Source organism: Pseudophryne corroboree, chromosome 6, assembly GCF_028390025.1.
Source record: "Pseudophryne corroboree isolate aPseCor3 chromosome 6, aPseCor3.hap2, whole genome shotgun sequence".
Classification (NCBI taxonomy): Eukaryota; Metazoa; Chordata; class Amphibia; order Anura; family Myobatrachidae; genus Pseudophryne; species Pseudophryne corroboree.
This window is the reverse complement of record NC_086449.1, coordinates 438,501,778-438,520,407: the sequence shown is the minus strand read 5'-3', so window position 1 is coordinate 438,520,407 and position 18,630 is coordinate 438,501,778. Positions and strand designations below refer to the sequence as shown.

The 18,630-nt window shown below is 43.9% G+C and overlaps 1 protein-coding gene across 6 annotated transcripts in view; it reads right to left on the bottom strand.

Moving 5' to 3' along the window:
• The window catches only part of KIF21A (kinesin family member 21A), a 282,538-nt gene that overhangs the window by 163,034 nt on the left and 100,874 nt on the right, over nt 1-18,630 (bottom strand). For all 6 annotated transcript variants that reach the window (XM_063927091.1, XM_063927092.1, XM_063927094.1 and 3 more), the window contains exons 2-3: nt 16,715-16,937; nt 8,051-8,233 (exon numbers count right to left, since the gene is read on the bottom strand). In XM_063927091.1, the coding sequence (XP_063783161.1) occupies nt 8,051-8,233; nt 16,715-16,937 (406 nt within the window). The remainder of the gene's footprint in view (nt 1-8,050; nt 8,234-16,714; nt 16,938-18,630) is intronic.

Below are 18,630 nucleotides of genomic sequence, written 5' to 3'. Positions count from 1 at the left end.
GCCTGATTGACAGGCCGAGGAGGTTGCAGGGCAGGAGGGGGCGAGCAAATTGTGTTAGAACACTGTTGGAGGGAGTGCGGTCCGAACAATGCAGGTGTGTCCTGATCGGTGCGGGGGCGACTGCGGTGGCCATGTGACATCACACGCAGCCGCTGTGACCCAGAATGTGGAGGGTAGCTAGGCTGCGCAGGCAGGGAGCTACTTGTCGGGAGCAGAAGCATCTCCACCGTGCAATGCTTTCGCACCTGTGGGGGCGGGGGGGGGGGGGGGGGGGGGGGGGAGGGTCCGACATGCGGGGTGGACTAGCCCTGTGCTGTGCGTCTCCCCGCATGTCAGAGAATCTCATAGTAGATGTGCTAAATTCAGCACATCCATGATCAGGTCTAAATCACCCCCTATATTGTTTGTCCTGGAGTTCAAGGAAAATCATTGATGACATTGCATCATTTGCAAGTCATCTAGTGTGTACCTAGCATTACATTGAGCCCTAAATTTCAGATACTCTGCCAAATAACAGAATAGTAAGAGGCACATACCATGTAGCCAGTTGTACCCCTTAGAAATGAAAGAAATTTATTAACCACATTTGTAGTTCTGTTTAAGACCATTCCCATTTGACCTAAATGGCTAGACCTATCTGCATGTATGTTGGAAGTATAAGTAAATCTGAAAAGCTTTATATCATTCACCAAAATGGACCACTATTATAAAACTATGAGACTTCAAGTGGTACAAAGGATGCAAACAGGTTTATTACCCTAGAAGGTCTACAATATTACTTTATGATGCAAAGTATTATTTATACAGGTTGAGTATGCCTTATCCAAAATGCTTGGGACCAGAATTATTTTGGAAATCGGATTTTTCCGTATTTTGGAATAGCTGCATACCATGATGAGATATCATGGCGATGGGACCTAAATCTAAGCACAGAATGCATTTATGTTTCATATACTTTACACCTTATACACATAGCCTGAAGGTAATTTTAGCCAATATTTTAATAACTGTGTATTAAACAAAGTTTGCGTACATTGAGCAATCAGAAAAAAAAGGTTTCACTATCTCACTCAAAAAATAAGATTTTACTTACCGGTAAATCTATTTCTCGTAGTCCGTAGTGGATGCTGGGGACTCCGTAAGGACCATGGGGAATAGACGGGCTCCACAGGAGACAGGGCACTTTAAGATAGAATTAGGATACTGGTGTGCACTGGCTCCTCCCTCTATGTCCCTCCTCCAGACCGAGTTAAGGAAACTGTGCCCGGAAGAGCTGACAGTACAAGGAAAGGATTTTGGAATCCAGGGTAAGACTCATACCAGCCACACCAATCACACCGTATAACTCGTGATAAACTTACCCAGTTAACAGTATGAACAACAACAGAGCATCAGATAAACCCTGATGCAACCATAACATAACCCTTATTTAAGCAATAACTATATACAAGTATTGCAGAAGAAGTCCGCACTTGGGACGGGCGCCCAGCATCCACTACGGACTACGAGAAATAGATTTACCGGTAAGTAAAATCTTATTTTCTCTACCGTCCTAGTGGATGCTGGGGACTCCGTAAGGACCATGGGGATTATACCAAAGCTCCCAAACGGGCGGGAGAGTGCGGATGACTCTGCAGCACCGAATGGGCAAACACAAGGTCCTCCTCAGCCAGGGTATCAAACTTGTAGAACTTTGCAAAAGTGTTTGAACCCGACCAAGTTGCTGCTCGGCAAAGCTGTAATGCCGAGACCCCTCGGGCAGCCACCCAAGAAGAGCCCACCTTCCTTGTGGAATGGGCTTTTACTGATTTTGGTAGCGGCAATCCAGCCGCAGAATGAGCCTGCTGAATCGTGTTACAGATCCAGCGAGCAATAGTTTGCTTTGAAGCAGGAGCACCCAGCTTGTTGGGTGCATACAGGATAAACAGTGACTCCGTTTTCCTGACTCTCGCCGTTCTGGCTACATAAACCTTCAAAGCCCTGACCACATCTAGCAACTCGGAATCCTCCAAGTCACGAGTAGCCACAGGCACCACAATAGGTTGGTTCATATGAAAAGATGACACCACTTTTGGCAGAAATTGCGGACGGGTCCGCAATTCCGCCCTGTCCATATGGAAAACCAGATAGGGGCTTTTATGTGACAAAGCCGCCAATTCTGACACACGCCTAGCTGAAGCCAAGGCTAACAGCATGACCACCTTCCACGTGAGAAATTTTAACTCCACGGTTTTAACTGGCTCAAACCAGTGTGATTTCAGGAAACTCAACACCACGTTAAGATCCCAAGGTGCCACTGGAGGCACAAACGGGGGCTGAATATGCAGCACTCCCTTTACAAACATCTGAACTTCAGGAAGAGAAGCCAGTTCTTTTTGAAAGAAAATGGATAGGGCCGAAATCTGGACCTTAATGGACCCCAATTTTAGGCCCAAAGTCACTCCCGACTGTAGGAAGTGAAGGAAACGGCCCAGCTGGAATTCCTCTGTAGGGGCATTCCTGGCCTCACACCAAGCAACATATTTTCGCCATATACGGTGATAATGTTTAGCCGTCACGTCCTTCCTAGCCTTTATCAGCGTAGGAATAACCTCATCCGGAATGCCTTTTTCTGCTAGGATCCGGCGTTCAACCGCCATGCCGTCAAACGCAGCCGCGGTAAGTCTTGGAACAGACAGGGCCCCTGTTGCAACAGATCCTGTCTTAGAGGCAGAGGCCATGGGTCCTCTGTGAGCATTTCTTGCAGCTCTGGATACCAAGTCCTTCTTGGCCAATCCGGAACAATGAGTATTGTTCTCACTCCTCTATTTCTTATGATTCTCAGCACCTTGGGTATGAGAGGAAGAGGAGGAAACACATAAACCGACTGGAACACTCACGGTGTCACTAGTGCGTCTACAGCTATCGCCTGAGGGTCTCTTGACCTGGCGCAATACCTCTGTAGCTTTTTGTTGAGGCGGGATGCCATCATGTCCACCTGTGGCAGTTCCCACCGACCTGCAATCTGCGCGAAGACTTCTTGATGAAGTCCCCACTCTCCCGGGTGGAGGTCGTGCCTGCTGAGGAAGTCTGCTTCCCAGTTGTCCACACCCGGGATGAACACTGCTGACAGTGCTCGTACGTGATTCTCCGCCCATCGAAGAATTCTGGTGGCTTCCGCCATCGCCACCCTGCTCCTTGTGCCGCCTTGGCGGTTTACATGAGCCACTGCGGTGATGTTGTCTGATTGAATCAGCACCGATTGGTTGCGAAGCAGGGTCTCCGCTTGACTTAGGGCGTTGTATATGGCCCTTAGTTCCAGGATATTGATGTGAAGGCAAGTCTCCTGATTGGACCACAGACCCTGGAAATTTCTTCCCTGCGTGACTGCCCCCCACCCTCGGAGGCTTGCATCCGTGGTCACCAGGATCCAGTCCTGAATGCCGAATCTGCGGCCCTCGAGAAGGTGAGCACTCTGCAGCCACCACAGAAGAGACACCCTGGCCCTGGGGGATAGGGTGATCAGCCGATGCATCTGTAGATGCGATCCGGACCACTTGTCCAACAGATCCCATTGAAAGGTCCTCGCATGGAACCTGCCGAAGGGAATGGCCTCGTATGACGCCACCATCTTTCCCAGGACTCGCGTGCAGTGATGCACCGACACCTGTTTTGGTTTTAAGAGGTCTCTGACCAGTGTCATGAGTTCCTGAGCCTTCTCCGTCGTGAGAAAAACCTTCTTCTGGTCTGTGTCCAGAATCATGCCCAGGAAAGGCAGACGCGTCGTAGGAATCAGCTGCGACTTTGGAATATTCAGAATCCAGCCGTACTGTTGTAACACTTCCCGAGAGCGTGCTACGCTGATCAGCAACTGCTCTCTGGACCTCGCCTTTATGAGGAGATCGTCCAAGTATGGGATAATTGTGACTCCTTGCTTTCGCAGGAGCACCATCATTTCTGCCATTACCTTGGTAAATATTCTCGGTGCCGTGGAGAGACCAAACGGCAACGTCTGGAATTGGTAATGACAATCCTGTACCACAAATCTGAGGTACTCCTGATGAAGTGGATAAATGGGGACATGAAGGTAAGCATCCTTTATGTCCAGAGACACCATAAAATCCCCCTCCTCCAGGCTTGCGATGACCGCTCTGAGCGATTCCATCTTGAACTTGAACCTTTTCAGGTATATGTTCAGGGATTTTAAATTCAATATGGGTCTGACCGAACCGTCCGGTTTCGGTACCACAAACATTGTCGAATAGTAACCCCTTCCCTGTTGAAGGAGGGGAACCTTTACCAACACCTGCTAGAGATACAATTTCTGAATTGCAGCTAACACTATTTCCCTCTCTATAGGGGAAGCTGGCAGGGCCGATTTAAGGTAACGGTGAGGGGGCCTCACTTCGAATTCCAGCTTGTATCCCTGAGACACAATCTCTATAGCCCAGGGATCCACCTGTGAGTGAACCCACTTGTGGCTGAAATTTCGGAGACGCGTCCCCACCGGGCCTGGCTCCGCCTGTGGAGCCCCAGCGTCATGCGGTGGATTTAGTGGAAGCCGGGGAGGACTTCTGTTCCTGGGAACTAGCTGTGTTGTGCAGCTTCTTTCCTCTACCCCTTCCTCTGGCAAGAAAGGATGCACCTCTGACTTTCTTGCTTTTTTGTGAACGAAAGGACTGCATTTGGTAATACGGTGCTTTCTTAGGTTGTGAGGGAACATATGGCAAAAAATTTGACTTTCCCGCCATAGCTGTGGAGACCAGGTCCGAGAGACCGTCCCCAAACAGTTCCTCACCTTTGTAAGGTAAAACCTCCATGTGCCTTTTTGAGTCGGCATCGCCTGTTCATTGCCGAGTCCACAGGACCCTTCTGGCAGAAATCGACATTGCATTTATTCTAGAGCCCAGTAGGCTAATGTCTCTTTGAGCATCTTTCATATATAGGACAGCGTCTTTTATATGCCCCAGGGTTAGTAATATAGTATCCTTGTCCAAGGTATCAAGTTCCTCAGATAAGTTATCTGTCCATGCTGCTGCAGCACTACACATCCAGGCCGACGCAATCGCCGGCCGTAGTAAGGTACCTGAATGTGTATAAATGGACTTCAGGATACGCTCCTGCTTTCTATCCGCAGCATCTTTAAGGGTGGCCGTATCCTGTGACGGCAGGGCTACCCTCTTGGATAAGCGTGTTAAAGCTTTGTCTACCCTAGGGGAGGATTCCCAGCGTAACCTGTCCGTTGGCGGGAAAGGATACGCCATAAGCATCCGTTTGGAAATCTGCAGTTTTCTATCTGGAGATTCCCAAGCTTTTTCACATAACTCATTTAACTCAAGTGAAGGGGGAAAGGTCACCTCTTGCCTTTTCTCCCCATACATATAAACCCTCTTGTCAGGGACTGGGGTTTCGTCTGTGATGTGCAACACATCTTTCATTGCTATAATCATGTAGCGGATGGCTTTAGCCATTTTAGGCTGCAACTTTGCATCATCGCCATCGACACTGGAGTCAGAATCTGTGTCGATATCTGTGTCAACAATTTGGGATAGTGGGCGCTTCTGAGACCCTGACGGCCTCTGCGATGTAGGATCAGGCATGGGTTGAGACCCTGACTGTCCCAAGGCTTCAGCTTTATCCAACCTTTTATGCAAGGAATTAACATTATCATTTAAAACCTTCCACATATCCATCCAATCGGGTGTCGGCGCCGTCGGCGGCGACCCCACATTCATTTGTACCCGCTCTGTTTCCACATAGCCTTCCGCATCAAACATGTCGACACAAGCGTACCGACACACCACACACACAGGGAATGCCCTCTCTGAAGACAGTTCCCCCACAAGGCCTTTTGGAGAGACAGAGAGAGAGTATGCCAGCACACACCGCAGCGCTATATGACCCAGGAATCACACAGTAACTTAGTGTTAACCCAGTAACTGCTGTATATACTGTTTTTGCGCCAAATTTATGTGCCCCCCCCTCTCTTTTTACACTCTTTCTACCGTGATTCTGCAGGGGAGAGCCTGGGGAGCTTCCTCTCAGCGGAGCTGTGGAGAGAAAACGGCGCTGGTGAGTGCTGAGGAAGAAGCTCAGCTCAGCGGCGGGCTTCTGTCCCGCGTTTTGTGTGTAAAATAATGGCGGGGGCTCATGCATATATACAGTGCCCAACTGTATATATGCTGCTTTTTGCCAAGAGGTTCTCAATTGCTGCCCAGGGCGCGCGCCCCCCCCTTGCGCCCTGCACCCTACAGTGACCGGAGTGTGTGGGTTTAGTGTGGGAGCAATGGCGCACAGCTGCAGTGCTGTGCGCTACCTCATATGAAGACTGGAGTCTTCTGCCGCCGATTTCGAAGTCTTCTTACTTCTCACGCCGGCTTCTGTCTTCTGGCTCTGCGAGGGGGACGGCGGCGCGGCTCCGGGATCGGACGACCAAGGGTGCGTTCCTGTGTACGTCTCCCTCTGGAGCTAATGGTGTCCAGTAGCCTAAGAAGCAGGACCTATCTTCAGTGAGTAGGGCTGCTTCTCTCCCCTCAGTCCCACGTAGCAGAGAGTCTGTTGCCAGCAGATCTCTCTGAAAATAAAAAATCCTAACAAAATACTTTCTTTTTAGCAAGCTCAGGAGAGCTCACTAAAGTTGCACCCAGCTCGTCCGGGCACAGATTCAAACTGAGGTCTGGAGGAGGGACATAGAGGGAGGAGCCAGTGCACACCAGTATTCCTAATTCTTTCTTAAAGTGCCCTGTCTCCTGCGGAGCCCGTCTATTCCCCATGGTCCTTGCGGAGTCCCCAGCATCCACTAGGACGTTAGAGAAAATTCTGTATTTCGGAATATTTGGTTATGAGATATTCAACCTGTATACTATTCTTTATTACTTTTTTTATTAGACCACATAGCTTGTTATGGGTACACATTATTTAAACCACAGCAAAAAGGATAAAAATATATTTGACTACATTTAGCGATGATACAAGCTGGGTACATTTTCATTGTATCTTGCTAAGAGCAGAGCGGGTCATGGCATCATCATCATCAGGAGACAGCTACCAATACATTACAACCCTTCACATTTATATAAATGGAAGTAGAGACTCTCCAAACTTCTGGAAAGCATTTTCAATAAAAACACAGTGTTAAGTAAATTAATGTACAAGGAATGTAATGTTTTGTTTTTATACTAAACTCTGTCCAATAGTTAGAAATAGGCCTACACTTGGAATTACCTGTTTTATACATAGTACCAGCTGCATGACAAAAATGCCATATGTAGGAGATTCCCAAACTCCGCCATTACAGTCAATGTTTTAAGGATATCCATGTTTGAGACCAGTTGGTTACATCAAATTTACTAAGGTACTAATTAAGTCAACTGTGCTCAGGCTGGGTATCCTTAAGCTGGATACACACGATAAGATTATCTGTCCAATCTTTCTGGTTGTAATGAAAATCTGGTAATGTATGGGAGCAAATGACAACAGACCGTTTTCTCCCAAACACTGGAAAATAGAGTACACGCTGTGGCTAACTGGGTATTCCCCTAAGGGGTCTATTCAATCAATCCGACAAGTCAGAAAAACTGAATTTTCTGACTTTTTTAGGTCGAATCTGGATTCGACCTATTCAAGTCAAGTGCCGTTTTCTCCGACTTGTCGGAAAACACGTGGATCAGCGGATTAGCCGCTGATCCACGTATTTTGTCGAATTTGCGGGCGTTTCCGACAGGTTTTTAGCCCGTTTTCAACAATGCCAATTCGACTTTTTTTTTTTAAGTCGGATTGGCATTTTTGAAAACGTGCGAAACCTGTCGAAAATGCCCGCAAATTGAATACTGAAGTGTCTGATCCACTAATTGAATACTGCCCTATATTGTTGCAGGTGTCCCAAATGTGTTTCACCACCTGTATAGGACATTCTCACTGGGTTCCTTACTCAAAATAACCACAGAAATTCATCTACAGAGATCCATGGCGTCAATCAGTTTTACAAATAACTCTGCTACCCTCCTAGAATGAGTAAAAAAATAAAGAAATAAAACTTCCTTGTTTACATTGTAGTAATACTAGAACATACCTCCAGGAACTGAACATTAACTTTAAAATCTGGTGGGGGGAGACCTTGTTCCAGTGCATCTTTTATTTTCTCTTCAATTCTTCTGAAAAGATGTATAACAGCTCGGGGTATGATACCTTGCTCTTCCTCAGAAATATTCACGTCAAAGCCAGTCCCCATTGTGTAGGTTTTTCCTGATCCTGTCTAAATTTTAAATGAAACATTCATAGTCTGTACCATAAAAAACATTAATAAACAGATATCATAAGTCAATAGGGGGAGATGTACTAAGCCTTGAAGAGTGATAAAGCGGAGAGAGATGAAACCAGCCAAACAGCTCCCAACTGTCATGTTACAGGCTGTGTTTGAAATATGACAATTAGGAGCTAGTTGGCTGGTACTTTATTTCTCTACTCCACTGCATCACTCTCCAAGGCTTAGTACATTTGCACACAAGTATAAACGCACAGCTACTAACAAAATGCTGTACGACTGTTGGTAACTAACTGGTAGATTTACCAACCCAGCTTTGATGGATGGATTTAGAACGGTTACAAAACCAACAAATTTAGTCCGATAACAGAAATAAATACTAAACAAGCCTAGTTTGCCATTTATTACGGTTACTGCTTTAAATCAATTGTTCAAAGCCACTGATCTGTGGCGGCTGTGACAACCTGCATGCTGGTAAATCTACTACAAGTGGCGAAAGTAAGGGAGAACAGAATTCATATAGTTAATACATGAGAGGAGAATTAGTGGATTTAAAAAATAAAATAAAAAAAACACACTTTTAGGCTACTCAATTTGTACCAACAAATAAATGGCCCTAATACTACACAAATTTCTTTATATATACTGTATATATAATCCCGATTATCTGGGTTAAATGATGGAAGATGTTGCACAAGTGGTACAAGAATCGATCCCAAATTGAATTAATCTTACATGTATTATTGAAAGGTACAGCATCTGTTTACAGAACGAGTGTCAAATACGTATGGGTGCCTGCCAAAAATGTAACGGAAATATTAAAAGCCTGCGCAGTTTTTTTTAAAGGTAAAATCCCCATCAAGCATATCAACTATAATACACTTGGGAAGCACCTGACACAAGTACTTATGCCAGGTGCTTTCCTACAGGGCTTGATTAAGGGTTGTGGAGCACCCGGGTAAATAGGTTGTGGGGCCCCCCACCAACAAAATTGACCCCCATCACCGATACTATGCCCCTTACTATATCTCCAGACAACAAACTCAACCACTGACAGACCGTGTATTATATCACATCCATGACGCTGACGGAAACCAGTTCCCAGCAGCATACAAAATGTAATACACTGCTGGGAAGGTGTAGACTGGATCAGGTCTGGGCGATGATTGAGGCAGTGTGGATGCCCCCCAATGTGTGGGGTCTCCCGAGTAACTGCTCCCATGTAATCTGGCTGTACTAGCATTCAGGAATACCGCTCTGCATATCTGACCATATGGATAGGCACCAAGGTAATTTTATATACTTGAACTGAGTGCGGATGTGTGAAGTAGGAAAAAAACTGAAAGTTCTTTGTTTCTTAATTTATGGCATCTTCAGGAAATATTTTCAGGATATCCTCCAACAACTGCTTCTAGGGGAATCTGCAAATATGAAGTATCCTCAAATATACGTATGTACGGGGGACTGTAGCACATATCTGCTGCGGTCCCCAATTTTCAGTCACAGTAGAAGCCTTCAAAGATTTCTATGGAGGCTGCTTTATAGCCACATTTAGCTTGCAGCTTGGCCCCTGGTAGCTACCACGACCTGAACATAATGTTAGCCACTGCAGCCCATAGGCTACAGTCTGCATAAAGTACCAGGAGAGAGTTCCGGAGGATCACTCCGCAGCACTCTCCACTTATGCATGCATGGTCAGCACACTGCACATGCACAGTAACTACTGAAAAATGTAAGTAATCACAATTAACTTTTACACATTGCAGAGACAGACTCCTATCAGATCCCATGCCACTGCATGTGTTTCATGATACAGACCAGCGGAACAAGCGGCGGTAATAAATTATAACTATCGGGTCTGGAACTCGATAATTAATAAATGGGCCCACAAGGATGTTATTTCAGGGAGCATCATAGACACAGCATCAGACATACAATCAAGCTTGACATGTATAACATCCATCACTTGTGTTTGGGGTGTCTTTTAGGGAAAGCGCCACCCTGCGTTTATTTTTAATAAAAATAGTAAACTAATGGTCAGCCGCTGACTGCGAGTAACCTCACCGCTGACCGCAAAGTTCCCACCATTGAAGATAATGGAGCGGCTGTGCTATGCGCCGTCTGACAGCTCAGACGCGCACAGCCAATCAGGAGAGTGCCACGACGTGGCGCTCCCTGACTGGCTCAAGGGACCCTCTGTGACAGGAGTCACAGGGGGTCTCAGCAGTCGGGGAAAGGGGTCCCAGTGCGTGGATCGGGTTTTCCGGTTTGTTTTTTTGCCAAGTACGTGGATTACAAAAAAGAAGAGGACAGATCTACACTGGATTATGGTGAGTATAATTTTATTTTCAGGTACCCCATGGATTCTACTTGGAGAAGTGGACAGAGTCGGCGTGTGAACATAGGTAAGTATGTGTGTGTCGGCGTGCATGTATGTAATAAAGTTTTACTTTCACGGTGTGCGTATACTGTTTTTATTTGAGTATTTTTTTTGCAGTAGAACTACAGGTACCAGCGGGCCCGTTTCCCCCAGCATGCTGGTATTTGTGGTTCTCCAAGTACCAGCTTGCGGGGGAGGCTTGCTGGGACTTGTAGTTCTGCTACAAAAAACAATATTCTTTATGTTTGTCACTTGGCTATCAGCCCCCCATCCGCAGCCCTTGGATGGGGGGGGCAGCCTCGGGCTTCCCCCCTGGCCCTTGGGTGGCTGGAGGGGGGGACCCCTTGATTTAAGGGGTCCCCACTCCTCCAGGGTACCCCGGCCAGGGGTGACTAGTTAGTGATATAATGCCACAGCCGCAGGGACCGATATAAAAGTGTCCCCCGGCTGTGGCATTATCTCTCTGACTAGTGGAGCCCGGTGCTGGTGTTAAAAATTCGGGGGACCCCTACGTTTTTTGTCCCCCGTATTTTTGCCACCAGGACCGGACGCAGAGCCCGGTGCTGGTTGTGAAAATACGGGGGATTCCCTGTCATTTTTCCCCCCGTATTTTTACAACCAGGATCGGCTCAAAGAGCCCGAGGCTGGTTATGCTTAGGAGGGGGGACCCCACACATTTTTTTCATGATTTTTTACTCAGTTTTGTGACGTCCATGAAGTCGAGTCCATGAAGTCGAGTCTATCGTCAATTGGTCCGTTTTTCGACAGCGGGACTGTCGAATCCGTTTTTTATTGAATATGTCGAATTTGGGTCCCGGCGGGAGGGTGTCTGACTGTCGAATTCTATCGAATTTAAAAACGGTCGAATTCCAGCCGGAATTCGACCGCAATTGCATATACCCCATACACTTTAAAAGTGTATTAACTTGGCTAATATGAGCAGTAAGAGCTAGGGTATACATACATCATAAGCTGGTAACTCCCTGAGTGGTGCGAGTATAAAGTAGAAATGAACATGATGGGGCCATAATATAACATGTTGCATGCTAAACTTAGACCCACCTCCACTGATTGCTAGCTACAAAACACTCACATGAGCTAATGCTATAAGGATATTTCTAGTACTAGCCTATAAACCCACAGCAGGTATAGAGAGACGATCTCTCATCGTTATTCTATGCAAGTCAAGAAAAGGGCTTGGCCCATGTTTTGAGCAGAAGACCATTTAATTAATATTTAATGTGATCTTTGCAACCCAATTTAAGCATGGACAAAAAATTAAATACCCACCTTCAAAATAATCCCAGGTAGTACTTGATTCATAGCCCTTCTTTTGTGGCAAACAATCTAAGGGGTCACTCCAATTAATCGCAAGTTCATTTGCGGCACAAGTAAGAGGACCTCTTGCAGATATTTGGTCACCTGGGGTGAGATCGGGCCGCATGGCAGGAAAACTGCAGTGCTGTTACCAGTGTTTCTACGCAATCACAACTGCAACTCCCCATCTTCACGGTTATTTGGATTGACCCCTACATCTCTTTGAAACAGTTCTGAATTTTGTATTTGGTAGGTAAAAGACACATACTTAAAGCTAAATCTAGAATTAAAGGGAGTTTTGTACTGTTTCAGTTTTACTAAATTCAGACTAGCATAGATGGCACAATGGCACTACTCCAAATGCATAGCTAGACTGTTTCCAGACAAGTGTGGTTATCCCATAAAGAGATTACAATGATTCAGTTGCCCAATTTTCATTGATAAGATGTGCTGCAATGTACATTCAACTCAGTCAATGTAACTGAAGCCACTTCATAGTAGCCGTATTAACATAAATGTCTCCCTCTTATTGGTTAAACTGCACAATAAATGGCACTACTGGATAACTGAGGGCTGGGGACACAGTCTTGCGAGATGATGTGAAATCTCATGAGACTGTGCTGCAGTGAAACTCCTCGGTGGCCACTGAGCCACCAAGAAAGACCAGAGTGGAAACAGCAAAATGTGGTAGTCTGGAGTCTGGGTGCTGACTGTGGGGACAGTGTGTGGGGGCCCCGCTGATAATCCGTCCCTGCTTCCCTTAATGTTTGATAGTTGATATACTTGATGGCTGTCTTACCTTTTAAAGTCTGCATGCTGATGAGCCTCCAACCAGAAAGTATATCTTATACTGAGCACTAATGTAAAAGCAATTGCCACATTTATAATTCTGTATAATACAGTAGACACGTCCAGATGGGAAAAACTTTGGTACAGATAATCAGCTTAACAAATGTTGCAATTTTTGGAACTAACATTCCATGTTTATACTGTATATATTAGACATTTAATTATATTATATACATTTAAATGAATATTGTCGACACACTAATAAACAAGACACTGACAAACATCATCATATAAAAGTCGCTATTTTATGAAGCAACTGTATAGTTTGAATTAGCATGTTTGTTTAAACTAGAAATTTATTTTATTGATGATCGAATTAATTTTATAAAGAACATATTTCTAGAAATGCTAATATGTAATATTTAACAAGCATTTAATGCTATTGCTTATAAAATTATTTAATTATGTATTTAAACATGGCAACTTTTTCCAATTCTATTATTAGCGGGCATTGTATCCTTGTTTGACTTCCAATAGTCATGATTTACAGTAGAGAGCAAGTTATGCCTTATAATACACTAGTTTACATAATTACCACTGAAGTGATAACACAGGTTATTAAAGGGTTGTTTTGACATTTGCACATAATGTATTGATATTTTACGGGCAAGGGAGTGGTAGCTAAATACTGTACACTATTAACAAGTGATCAGAACACGCTAATATGAAAACACATGTATATACTTCCTGCAGTTCTAACACAAACCTGATAGACTATAGACACAGTCTGCGGCATTCATGGTGTTGCTAACATTTGATAAAACTGCCATGAGTCTCTTTACACCATTTGTCATAGTTTGACAGGCACTCAGCGTCATTCACCTTTACCCCAAGGGAAGACACCACAGCAGATGTGAAAAGGCACGAGTAGCATGTCTTAAAATAGGTGTGTTCACAATTGAATGTCTAATGAGAACAGGCTGTAGGAATTCATTCCAGCAAGGTAAAATGCATTTTAACGTATCTGCTTCTCTACAGTAGTGAGGTTTACCACATTCTGGCTGCATCAGTGTGCTGCAGTATACAGTACAGGGAGGGGATGTGATAGCCAAAACTAGATCTTTTAAAAACGCCCTCAATACAGGTTTGTGGAGTCTATTGTAGTCCGGTATATAAAGTTAAATGATAGCTCCACCCAAAACTGAAAATACATAGGTATGGCAAGATCAGAGATGATTTCTTAAGGCCCATATAGATGGGCCGATGCAGGAGAGATGTGTGCTGAGCGGTTCGCTCAGCACACATCTCTCCCGCCGCTCAGCACAGCGCAATCTGTGCTGAGCGTGCGTGGGGAGACGTGGCCAATCTAGCACCAGCGATAGTGGCCAATCTAGCACCAGCGATAGTGATGCGCGGGCTGCACATCGCTATCGATGTTAGGGCTACACACGGAGCGATCTTGCTGAAATTCTAAGCAATCTAGTCAGATTGCTTAGATTATCGCTCCGTGTGTACCCCCCTTTACTCTGTTTGGCTTACCCATGTATATCACAGTGGTGCCATGCTCTCCTTGCTCCTGCCAGATGTTACCTATATGAAAAAATCCACCATGGTAGTAGGTTTCCAGTCACAAGGTCAGCAGCAGCCATGTCGACATCCTTAGAATGGAGACATGGTTGACGGTAACTATGCGTTATCTATAAATTGTAAGCTTGCAAGCAGGGCCTTCCTACCTCTATGACTGTTTATTACCCAGTTTTGTTTTATCATTGTGTCCAGTTGTAAAGCGCAATTTGCTGCGTTATATAAGAAACTGTTAATAAAAAAGAAAATAAATAAATAAATAAATATAAACATTCTGAGGATGCGGATAGTTAGGTTTAGGCTGAATATTGTTGAATATTGACACGGTCACTGCAAATGAATATCGACATGGTCACTAAAACCATGCTACATGTCAACAGTTTTACCATGCGGACATTCTCATGTCGACTTGATCTATCTTGACAAGCCAAACCAAAACAAGACAGAAAAAGTATCAATAACTAATGGTCAAACACCCTTACGATAGATGACCAATGATATTAAAATTTAACTTTTATTATTCTCATTAAAACATAAGCGAAATATTGTGCACGTGTATTAGTTTGTGTGAAAAATATAATAAAGTGAATTAAAAAGCTTTGCCACTGTGTTTAATTCCTTATTCACTGACTTGAATAGTCTTGAACAATGTTACAATATTTGTTGCAATCTTCAGCTGTTAAGCATATTTAATTGATACTTTTGTATCTCAAGGTTAGTAACTCCTATGAATAGTTTGATTGTACCACCACTATCCTTGTCGGGTAATGTGCTTGCAGTGTGCGCATCACTGACTCATAATGCACCTTTTATTATGGATAGTTTTATGGTGGACCTTATAGCTTAACTATAGTGCCTTTTAGTATCCAACGACAATAATTATTTCAGGAAGTGTCACTGATGTGTTTCTCTTGCTTACATCAGTACAATGTCACTGTGTAATGGAGTGTGTGTGACAGAGATTGTTCACGCTTATTATTACAGGTTACCCCAACTTTCTGTCCAGCCAATATATAATCTACACAAGGATTTAAATAAATCACACTGTGTCTATGCACGCTATGTATAATATGTAAACAGATCACAGTGTTGTATTAAATATAGCACTAAGCTGTGCTTTATCACGGTATAATCATATGTGAGTTTTATTCTTTGCATACACTGATCGTCTGCAATAATTCACATATATTCAAATTAAGAGAAAATTCAGCATCGATATGCTGACACGGTGTGATATGGACCAATCTATACCCCCGCACACATATCTGTCTGTGCGCTGTGGTTTATATCTCCACAGTATGACCACCCTGTATCTCCTTATCGTGTCCGTTCAAGGACACAACTCTGATGCCCTATGGTATACAATGATAGCGATAGCTTCAGGGAGCGTCACCAATATATTCTTTAACTTAGATCAGCACAGTGTTACTGTATGGTGGAGAGTGTGTGATGAAAATTATTCTCTCATAAATTGTTCACAATTTTCAGTCCAACAGATATGTGGTTCACATCGGAGCTTAATTAATTCACATTAAGTCGATTGGATCTGTGTGTTTATTAGTTGGTCTATGGAGTTTTAATAAATCACAATGCTCTTATTTAATATTGTACTGACGTGTGCTTAATATTTTATTGGTGCTATATCACCATTGTGTTTCACATATCAGACGTAGTGTTTATAATGTAATTGCCTGTAGCTTCTATTTCATAAGTACACAAGTCATCAGTAATAATTCACATATAGTCAGAAAGTTAAGCATCAAATGCTGGCATGATGTGATGGAGGCTGACTTATATCCCCACACACGTGGCTGCCAACACACTAAAGTTATATCTCCACAGTGTGACTATTCTATGTTTCCCAGAGGTTGCTGCTCACATACGGCGGTGTCCGCTAAGGGACCCTTCACACGTGTGTGTCGTCTCCTATGGAGGCTGGGGCTCTCTATCTATGCCTCCCCTCCGCCCCGTGTCCCAGCGTGAAGCCGCTGGTCGCGGCTCCCATCTGGGAGACCACCCGCGTGGCTTGTTCACTGATTGTAATAATGCCGTCTCCGGCTGTGAAGGGGAAAGGACATATATCCATATACAATAAAATCTAAATTAAATTAGAGGGTGTCAGTGCGACCTCTTTTTCTAGTTGACAAGCCAAACCACCATGGTAGGAGTGGAGAGTATCGCCAGACACTTATGTATAAAAGGTGTATGCTGTCTCACCACCATCCCCGTCCCATACCATCTTCTACCCCTCTATATTGTTCTGATCTGCACTCATTGCTCAGTCCCGCGTGCACATTCTATGTGCGATGATTTACAATCCCTGTCCTGTGCAAGTAAGGCCATGGCAGAACTGCATATTTTCTATTGACATACTGCCCATTCTCCCTGATATTAACTCTTACTTGACCATAGGCAAAGACTGTGGCATTGTATCCTTCAAAGCAGCCTTCAATAAGTTTCTCTGTACATTGCAAATAGATGTCATCTTGTATGGAATCAATGTTGAAGACATAGTCAAAGGTGAATGCTTTATCTTTTCCCAGGAACACTTGGGGTTCGCCAGGTGTCACAGACGTGCAAATATGACATCCTTCAATTTTTTCTTTGGCAAGTTGAGGTCGAATTCTGAAAGCAAAACCGAAAAACACAATTAAAACAAAAATCAACATGGCTGGGGGTAAAGTTGTAGCATAATGGACTAACAACAGCCAGCAGACAATGACTTGAGATGAGAAATTTATGGCGACTATTGAAAATTGTCAATATTGGAAACTGGGGTATAAATGTGCATGGAGTCTTTGACACCCTATTTAGGGGTGTATTCAATTCTTGTTGGAACTGCCGTCTTGTCGGAAAGATGGCAGTTTCCGACTTTTTCAGGTCGAATAGTGATTCGACCTATTCAATGGGGCTGCCGTTTTTCCGACAGGTCGGCAATTCCGACTTGTCGCAAAACACGTGGATCGGCAGATTAGCCACAGATCCACGTGTTTTGTGGGATTTGCGGCCAAATCAGACAGCTTTTAGTCCAGTTTTCGACAATGTCAATCTGACTTTAAAAAAAGTCAGGTTAACATTGTCGAGAACGGCCAAATCCTATAGGATTTGGCAGTAAATTGAATACTGCATTGTCGGATCCTTTCCGTCTGACAGGATCACACATGCATTGAATACACCCCTTAGCCATAGTTGACATTAGATTATATAATTTAACGACTGGAATCTTGCATTTATTTATAAAATGGATATAGGATTGGTTGCCTTGACCTACTGTACTGTTAGAGGCAGATGAGACAACATTGCAATTAGCACTTTCTTTCAAAAAGTGTATGCAAATATCTTTGTTTTATGCTAAAGGGGTGCCACCACTTAAATGGAAGAACAACATTCATTTTTCTCAGCTTGTCCATCTTTGACAGAATTGCGATTCCAAGAAAACTTTTCTACAACAATTTATTTTACCAAAATACCAGGAGAGATAGGGTGCGAGTAACAGCAATGCAAAGCACGATACAATACATATTACAACGCTTATCAAAATATTACAATAATATGTGGTTTATGGTAAATTACAATGTACTTCTCCTGGGGCCTGGACTATAGACATCATGAGAAAAGAAAAGATGGCTAAGTGGTTCAACCAGGCCATCCGTATTGCAGACTTAGTTGGTGTAACAGACAATTAAATATTCATGTTTCATTTTATAGACAAACCACACACTTTTTATTATAAAGTTTAAAGAAGTACATAAAATACTAATAACTTGAATTACTCTACATAGGAGTACTCAATAATAATGATTCTTCAGTGTATCAACTGTATTTTATTGTGGCAAGCTTTCATTTATATTTCAGACAACTGCCACTTATCCAAATGCCACCGAGGGGCAGATGTATTAACTTGGAGAAGGCATGAGGAAGTGATAAACCAGTGATAAGTACAAGGTGATAAACGTACCAGCCAATCAGCTCCAATATGTAAATTAACAGTTAGGAGCCGATTGCTTTGTGTGTTTATCACCTTGCACTTATCGCTGGTTTGTCACCTCCTTATGCCATCTCCAGGCTTAATACATCTGCACAAGAGTCTCTTACTTAACTCTTCTTTCTTTCCCCCAAATGTAGCAGTCTTCTTTATTGATGTACTTCAACAATCATCTCAGCCTCCATTATTAAAGGCACTGAAGAGATACCTGAAGCCACACACCCAGTGAAAGAGCATGATTAAACATGTAGTATGGCCTCCCATGTCCTGTTTCCAGATTCACCAGCATTACTGTGGGCAGAAACCCAGCTGCACTGGGTAATGTGAAGCTAG